This window comes from Athene noctua, chromosome 8, assembly GCF_965140245.1.
Source record: "Athene noctua chromosome 8, bAthNoc1.hap1.1, whole genome shotgun sequence".
Classification (NCBI taxonomy): domain Eukaryota; kingdom Metazoa; phylum Chordata; class Aves; order Strigiformes; family Strigidae; genus Athene; species Athene noctua.
This window is the reverse complement of record NC_134044.1, coordinates 21,616,571-21,625,303: the sequence shown is the minus strand read 5'-3', so window position 1 is coordinate 21,625,303 and position 8,733 is coordinate 21,616,571. Positions and strand designations below refer to the sequence as shown.

At 42.5% G+C, this 8,733-nt stretch overlaps 1 protein-coding gene across 5 annotated transcripts; it reads left to right on the top strand.

Moving 5' to 3' along the window:
- The first annotated feature begins 334 nt into the window (after positions 1 to 334).
- On the top strand, positions 335 to 8,534 carry ZNF639 (zinc finger protein 639). 5 transcript variants are annotated; one of them, XM_074912475.1, is made up of 6 exons: positions 335 to 430; positions 1,724 to 1,827; positions 2,235 to 2,302; positions 2,861 to 2,968; positions 3,825 to 3,968; positions 4,230 to 8,534. In XM_074912475.1, exons 3-6 carry the CDS (start codon positions 2,245 to 2,247, stop codon positions 5,375 to 5,377), a joined length of 1,458 nt encoding a protein of 485 aa, XP_074768576.1. In that variant the 5' UTR covers positions 335 to 430; positions 1,724 to 1,827; positions 2,235 to 2,244; the 3' UTR covers positions 5,378 to 8,534. The 5 variants fall into 5 exon arrangements, with proteins under 5 accessions (XP_074768576.1, XP_074768578.1, XP_074768577.1 ...); XM_074912477.1 differs by lacking the exon at positions 335 to 430 and adding an exon at positions 1,033 to 1,185; XM_074912476.1 differs by lacking the exon at positions 335 to 430 and adding an exon at positions 1,040 to 1,179.
- The last annotated feature ends 199 nt before the right edge of the window (positions 8,535 to 8,733 follow it).

Here is an 8,733-nt window from a genome sequence, read left to right as displayed (position 1 = left end):
TATTTCAGTTTTCCAACCCTTTATATTGACTCTCCTATACAGCAGATTTCAGCAACAGCTTCTGCATTGATACAAAAAGTAAATTCGGCCCCTGCCATCAACCTCTCTTGTGTAAAATAGGAACGCTTGTGCGGTGATGGCACTCACCCGCCCTCTCTCACGGGAGCGTCCGTGCCGCCAGACGCTTTACAAGCCCCGGGCAAAGCCTGTATGTGAAAATGTGCCGGTGGGATGTAGACATTCAAAGCCAAACGGCAGCTTTACTTTGCCACCTCTCCTCTCCCGTCCCCGGTTGCCATCGCGACGGGCGGGGGTCAGGATCGCGGCCGCCAGGGGGCGCCCGGCCGCCCGCCGCCGCCCCGCCCCTTCCCCCGCGGGGAGCGGCGCGTCCGGAGGCGGCCGCGGCCCGTCGCGGGGCGCGGAGCGGAAGGTGAGTCCCGGCGGCGAGGCGGGAGGGGAGCGGCCGCCGGCGTCGCCCGCAGCCCCGGGGTTCCCCGTGGCGCCGCCGGCGCCCGCCTCCCTCCCGCCTCTTACCCCGCCGGGCGCGGCCCGCGGCCCGCTGACCGTCGCCCCGCACCCGTCCCCGCCTCGCCCCCCGCCCCGGCGCCATTTGAAGCGCGAACCCGCCGCCCTGAGGCGAGGGGCCCGCCCGCGTCCCCCCGCGAAGGGAGCGGGCAGTGACTCACGCTCCGGCCGGCGCCGTCTGCCCGCGCTGAGGCGGGGCCGGGCCTGCGGCGCTCCCCGCTGGCGGCTCCGGGCTGGGCCCTCTCCCCGCCGCCGCAGCGTGGCCGCGGCCTCGCCCCTGCCCCCGGCTCCGCGCCTCGCCGCCGCCCGCGGCTTCCCCGCGCTGCCTCCGGGCCGGAGCGGAGCGGTGCGTTCGCCGCGCGTTCGCCGCGCTCCCGTCCGCGGTTCCCGGCTCCGCTACCCGCGCAGGCCGCGGCCGGCCCTGCGGGGGCTCTGAGGGGCCGGGGATCTCGATTTTCAGGGCCTTCATGAGCCTTTCCCATAACCGCGCCGAGCAGCTGGGTCAGATGTACCGGGGAAAGCCGCTGGAGAAGAATAACGGGCCTTACTGTCCCCCGGGCCGGTTTGTGGGCAAAAGGGGTTAACCGCATGAACTGCGATAAAACTTGCTATTTCAGTAAACCGTAGGCTCTTCCCTCGCAACCAGAAAAAGCGGTGAGAGTAGGTGATATTTCTAGACCACGATATCATGTTAAACTGTTTTTTTTCATGTTCTCCCCTTAAGATAAAACTTTAATTCATACAAATACTCCATCTCATGAGAATAGCGTTTACTTGATGAGGGGCCTTTTCTTCCCTGCTCTCATCTCTAGTGGATGGCGTTGGCTTCAGAAGACCCTGGGCCCATAAGTGCTCTAGTGTTACAGTAAACCCCATCAGGCTCCGTGTTTGCAGCCCTTTCTTCTTAAAAAGTGGCTGGGCCGATATACAGCACAAGTATTTTCCGTGTCATCTCTGTTTTTCTGTTGTCAGGAGCTGCCAAGTGCAGCAAAAGCCAACTAACCTGGGACAAAAGGAGAATAAATAATACATCTACCTTATTTGCTACTCTAAACCAAGATTAGTATAAACTTTTTGTTGTTTTGTTGTTGTTTTCTAGCTTTGGTTTTCGTAGCTTCATTCTTTGTAATACTTGTATATCTGATTGTTTATTTTGTGATGAAGTTTTAAAGTGTTTTAAAATGCTGTCACTCCATAGATGAAAATCTTCTCAAGCTGATGTATTCACTGCGTTTAGAAGGTGTACAGCCATCAGCTGCTTGGCTGCTCTGTTTGCTGATACTGAAGAGTCTAGGATTTTTGGTAAGACAACATGATTTTGTTAGTATTTTCAACATGAAAGCTTTATCTGGAGGACTTTGCTTCAGAATATTTGGCTTCTGACAAAAGTCAACAGTGTACTGGAAAACTGCCTCCTAGGTTACACTTGAGTACTTGAGTGCTGGGAGCCCTGACCTGTCTGTGTTTATAGTGAACCTTCTTTTGGTCCAAAGCAGGAATACAAAAGTAGATTTCAGTTCTTACGCGCATTTAATGTGTTCTTAACTGCGACAGAATGGGCTGAGAGACAAGAAAGGGGAGCAGGAAGAAACCTCTCGTTTAACGTGTGGGTTTTCAAAATGTTTTTATTGTTTCATAAAATCATGGAAGATAAAACTAGATACAGACAAATCTAATTCTTGAATATTTTCACTTTACAATTAATTTAGACTATTCAAAATGAATGAACATCCTAAAAAGAGGAAAAGGAAGACTCTACATCCTTCTCGATATTCAGGTCAGTCTAGAGCTTGAGTTATGTACACTCCATTTTTTCTCAGAATAAGTACTTTATGGGAAAGGACCACATGTGCTAATACATGGAAAATCAGTAACAAAGAGTGGGATGACGAGTCTTGGTCTGAATGTATTGAGTACCCACGATGCGTGCTCTGGTGTTAAGCCACTTTCCGTCAATGCATGTGAACGATTTTGTTCTGTACTCCCTGCAAATTGGGAAACTTGCTCAAGCTACAAAATTAAGATGATTCTACTAGCACACAAGGGGAGAAATTTTGTAAAAGTTGGGATGGGGGTCTCTAGAAGTGTTCAGTGCTGAATGAACTGTGTTCCTGTCACTGTCTTCAGCGGGAGCAGCGTTTGATAATGAACTGTATCTGATACTGCAGACATCGGGAGAGCAGCTGAAGGCTGTAAATCACAACAGGAACGTTGTCAGGCCAGCACAGAATTCTCACAAGAAGTAAAAATGTGGCCAGTGAAGAGGATTTTGGTGGACAGGAAATGCATATGTAGCCACATCAATGTGCTAGTATCAAACTTTTTTTTTCTTTAGATTCTTCAGGTGCAAGCAAATACATAGACAACAGTGGAATTTTTTCTGACCACTGCTATAGCGTCTGTTCTATGAAACAGCCAGATACAAAGTTTTCTGAAAACAGAGGTAAGACTACATTTTGGGGTCGTGTTCTGCAGTTCTTTACACAATGTATCACAGAAGTAAATAGAATACAAAATATCTAGTGGGTGACTTCTGAGCATCATTGTGATCTGATATGCCTTAGACTGGTGGAAGGTTGTTTAATCGTTATAATTGAAATAGAATTTTCGAAATAAAAAAATGAAGATGACAAAAGATCCTTTAATTTTACAGCATTTATAATGATGATTGGATTTCTTTACTGAAATATCTGCTAGATAGGTGACATAAAGCTGATGTAAATGTTAGAGTTCAGCTGGAATTCAGCAGCAACTGCACTGAACTATACTTGTACTTATGGAAAACAAAATGCCTTTTTATACAATATCCACTAGTGAATGTAAAACTTAGCAGAGCAAATATGAGGATGGATTTTTATTATATTTATTTTTCTTTTCACTAATAAATCAACCAGCAAGTCTCTAGAAGTCTTACAAACTATTACATTTTAAAATGTGATGTCTGGAAATATTTATTTAAGAATATTTTTTTAAATTATGTCTTTCAAATGTAAAGTTTCATTTAAGGTTTTAAAGGTGGTTTTTTTCCAGTATAAACAACTGACTATTTTTTGCTGTAATTTTAAAGACAGAGTTGCCACCTCTTGAATTCTTTTGTTATCCTCTGTATGTATGGAAATAATTTGATGTATTTTTTTTACTTTCTTTAATGTAGGTTATGATGCTATTAGTGTATAAAGAGAAAAACTGTGTAACTAGAATAAGTAAATACTAAATAAGATTTATGGTTAAATCAGAGAATCGTGATGTTGCTAGTATGGACAAATGATGACAAGAAAATCCTTCTTTTATCTTTGCAGGCAGATTCCATAGTCCTGCGCAGAGCCTAGACACAGATGATGATGGGAGTCCAGTGCATGCTGGGACTTCTCACTGGAGTGGGTCCCATTCAAACATTGTGGGGTTGCACTATACAGACCCTAAAAAGAAGGATAAAGGTAAAGGTCAGTGAGTATTTGCAGCTTGGGTGCTGGGAAGCTGGAGACCACAGCTGTTGGCTTTTAGTGTAATGTTTTTGCTTTGACAGAAGAGGTGAAGGATTTATAGTTTATGTTCTTTGTTTATTAGTGAAACATAGTCTGGCTGGGGAAAAAGTGCTTTTTGCATTTGTAAGATGCTACAGCTAACGGAAAAGTTAAATATGGACCCACGTGTTTTGCAGGGTTTGTAAACTTTTTGCTGTTATTATCTATTTCCTCCTGCAGATAAAGGTACTAATAATGGAATGTGCAGAGACTTATGCGATTCACCTATATTCAGTGACAGCCCTACAGAAGAAGAGAAACCTCTAGATATTCAAACTGTAGAAATTTCTACAACAGAAGTGAATGCTGTAGAAGTTCACGATATAGAAACACAGACTGTGTCACCTGAGAAGCTAGAAGCTGAGGACCTAGAGGAAATCCCTCTGGAAACCTGTAAAATCTTTGAGAAGAACCAGGCTTTGAATATCACAGCTCAACAGAAATGGCCTTTGCTGAGAGCCAACAGCAGTGGCTTATACAAGTGTGAGCTTTGTGAGTTTAATAGCAAGTACTTTTCTGATCTAAAGCAGCACATGATCCTGAAGCATAAGACGTGTACAGACACTCATGTCTGTAAAGTTTGTAAAGAAAGCTTCTCCAGTAAAGTGCAACTCATTGAACATGTAAAGCTACATGAGGAGGACCCCTACATCTGTAAATACTGCGATTACAAAACAGTGATATTTGAGAATCTGAGTCAGCACATAGCAGACACTCACTTCAATGACCACCTTTACTGGTGCGAGCAGTGTGATATGCAGTTCTCCTCGAGCAGCGAGTTGTACCTGCACTTCCAGGAACACAGCTGTGATGAGCAGTATTTGTGTCAGTTCTGTGAGCATGAAACAAATGATCCAGAAGATCTGCATAGCCATGTGGTGAACGAACACGCGTGTCGGCTGATCGAGTTAAGCGACAGCTATAACAACAAGGAGCGTGGGCAGTACAGTCTCATAAACAAAATCAGTTTTGACAAATGCAAAAACTTCTTTGTATGCCAAGTGTGTGGCTTTAGGAGCAGGCTGCATACAAATGTCAACAGGCACGTAGCTATTGAACATACCAAAATATTCCCTCATGTTTGTGATGACTGTGGGAAGGGCTTTTCAGGTATGTTGGAATATTGCAAGCATTTAAGCTCTCATTTATCTGAAGGGATTTATTTGTGTCAGTACTGTGAATATTCAACAGGACAGATTGAAGACCTTAAAACTCACTTGGATTTCAGGCATTCAGCAGATTTGCCTCATAAATGTACTGATTGTTTAATGAGGTTTGGAAATGAAAAAGATCTTTTAAGTCATCTTCAGATACATGAGACAGCGTGATTACTTTCTTCCTCTGTAATCAATTTGTTAGAACTGGAATTAATTTCCAGTCACTGAAATGTGACATTAAATACATTTTTAACAGCAATTGTACAATTCTAATGTTTTTATCTTTGTATCAGCAAAGCATGTATAACAACTTGGTGTTGTGAATTTCCTTACCTAGGGATTTCAGTAGGAATAATCGCATTTCCAGTGTGATGGAACAGTTTGGGGGGAGGGACACTGGGAGTAGTTGCATGTTGTGATAGCAGTTCTGTTGGTCATCCTGCACTTTCACATCTCATGTACAAGACCAGCTCTCTTGAGTTTAAAAAGGGACAAAGAGAAAGAAAGCCAACATGTCCCATGCCTAAGCAACGCCATACTGATCTCAGCTGGGTATCCAGCTCATGTTACCCTCTGTGGCAGCAAGTCATTGTGCTGATGTTTAGCAAATTGCACCAGCCTGATGAAGATAAGGGTGTTCCAAAAATTCCCAAGCATGGACATCTCCAAATTCACATACCAGCCCGCATTTCCCACCTCATACCCTTGATAAGCTTTTAAAATTGTTTCTGTTTTTCTCTTGGGGTACGTATCCAACCTCATCATTCACTTTGTTCACAACTCCTGTCTGTGGGACTATCCAACAACCATCTCTTTCACACGTTCACTACAGACCTCCCACATTGTTTTTGTCTGTCTTTTATTTAACTTCAGTTCCTAGATTTTAATGCACCAAGGGGACACACATTGCTTGTATGTAGATTGGGTCATGTTTTAAGGAGTAATTTTAAGAGAATTTGCCAAGTGATCCAGCTGAGAATGTACAAAGTGTGATTTTTTTTTTTCTTATCTAAAATCCTAATTTAGCTCTCATTGAAATGATGTATGTCACCAACCTCATTTAAAGCAAGCCTCTATTAGTCTCTAATTATATTATTGTAATTATGTATAATTAGCTTTCCACTGCTAGTAATTTGAGGACTGTTATTTTAATTCTGTTAATTTTAAACCTCCTATGTACTGGCTTAAAACACTGGTACAGTACAAAAATATTACTAACTTTAATGACTTCCAAATGATTTCACACATCTGTTCAGATTAGATAGTGCTGTCCTGCCATTATAATCATTAGAAGTTAATTTTTACAATTCATTCCGTAGCAGTATTTCTGAGTGGATAGTTGAACAGATAACAATAAGGGTGAGGTCACTGAGGTTGTACTAGTTATCATGGCGAAATTGCCCATAAATTAGTGGTGGAGTTCACATTTCTTTCTGCATTGATTGTAAATTTGTAATGTAAGATTGTCTAGTGCAAGCTTTGTATAGTTCTAATTAATGTACAAAACATTTCTTGATCAGTGAGATTTGGTGTTACCAGCTTCAAGGCACGCAAGGGTCTTTGCATTTGATTTTTAAAGCAAAGGATAAAAATTGTCTGAATATAGTCAGTTTATGGAAGTTCCAGTTTCTAGAGAAATATTTCTGGGAAGTCTGCTATGACCCAGCATATATTTCTTTGTAGGAGACGAGACCATTTTTGTCATTTTGAAATGATTTACTACTAAACATTCTGTGTAGTCATTGGAAAGGGTAACCTGATGGTGTCCTGACTGTATTTTATTAGTCCTTTGTATGGAGAATGACAACATCTGTGGTAGAACTGCTGATTTCCTATTTTGAACACACTCATCCTGACTGGCTTAAAATGGCAGCAATAATACAGTTAACAAAGCAATAATAAGAATTTCTTTATATATGGAAAGTTAATATGGGTATAACAGAGGGGGGGGAATGCTGGTTCTCTTTAGACCCTGCTCTTGGTGGCAACACACAAGTGGAATGGCACAGTTAAGCTCTGGAGAGAAAGACACTCCAGGGCACAGTGACCAGAAGAGGGAAAAAGACTTTTTTTTTTCTTTTTTTAAAAAAAAGAGGGCTTCAGAAGTATGTGTGTTTGTATAGACCAGCATTGTGTCCTGTACAGGAAGGGTGGTCTCTTGTAAAAGCACAGAGCCCTGTGATATGAAAGCTTGCTTGTTGACTCCTGAATAACTTCATGTCTGTCTTTGAGTTGTGGTATTTCTAATCTCTAAACTGGGAATTAAAAGAATACCCCATAGGGATGTCACGAAGCCAGATTGTTCCTAGATAAAATGCACCCCATGGTGTCTAATTAGGAAATATATTTAAGTTTGTCCTAGGTTGGATTTTATTTATAAAGGACTAATGTTAGTATTTTATTTTTTAATATCTGTCAGGAAGTAAATGGAGATGTACAGGAGTAGCTCGTCTCATTTTACCTTAGCAGGAATACAAGTAGGGTATCGGCTTCCACATGATCAGTGTGCTAAAATGAGAAAGATAACTAGTAGTAGAAAAAATAGGTAATGAGTGGAGTCTGTCTAGAAGGTGAAAGACCGAAAGGAATGACTGTACGTGCCAATGACAGTATGTTGTTCCCATCAAAGGGAAGACAAGAGTTTGGTTTATTTATGTGAAGCGTGTAAGCAGAAGGTCAGTGCTCTGACATTGCTGCACCAAGGTGAACTGAGCGCATGTGCGTGGAGCTGGTCTGATACTGCCGGAGACTTTGGTCATTAGTGCTATAGCTTGAGCGATTCATCTCCGTCTCAAACGAAGGAAGTTAACTGTAGTAATCAGAAGTATGCCAGTATTTCTTTTTTTCTTCTGAGACACTCAGTGTATGAAATTCAGTTGTTACTTGCAAGGTTCATCTACTTCAAGAACAGCATTCGAACTATAAGTTACACAAAATCACAAGATTGGCTTTGGAAGTATTTTGTATTTGGAAGTAATTTGTATTTGATTTTTTGTTTTTCAGACTTTTGTCTAGACGTGTATCGTGTATTTTAGCGTCATGGATCATGTTTCTGAATGAACAAACTAACATTTTTATATAAAAGATTCTGTTGACTTCAGAACAAAGTCTAAATCCCACAATTATTGCAAGAACTTAAAATACAGCAAATTAGTAATTCTCAAATAATGTGATCTTTATAACGCTTATTGTTGGTTTTTGTTGTGGTTGTTCTCATTTTCTTACACTCTTGTATCAAATGTAGAGATTATCAGTGCTTTTTAACTCTTGAAACAATTTAGCACTTGTCATTTTAGCTGACTTTGATTAAACCGTGGTGTTGACAGTACGCAGGCATCCAAGGCCATGTTTCGTTCTTTGTTTTAGATACCGTGAAACAGCTGAAGGGCTCAGAGGCCGAGTTTATCATTCCAGGGGCAGCGGGGCAGCCGCCTTCCACCTCCCGCGGCCTGCAGCCTCCCGCTGCCCTCCGCACTGCCCCTCCACAAAGCCCGCCGGGCCCCGGCAGAGCTACTGCGAGCCGCCCT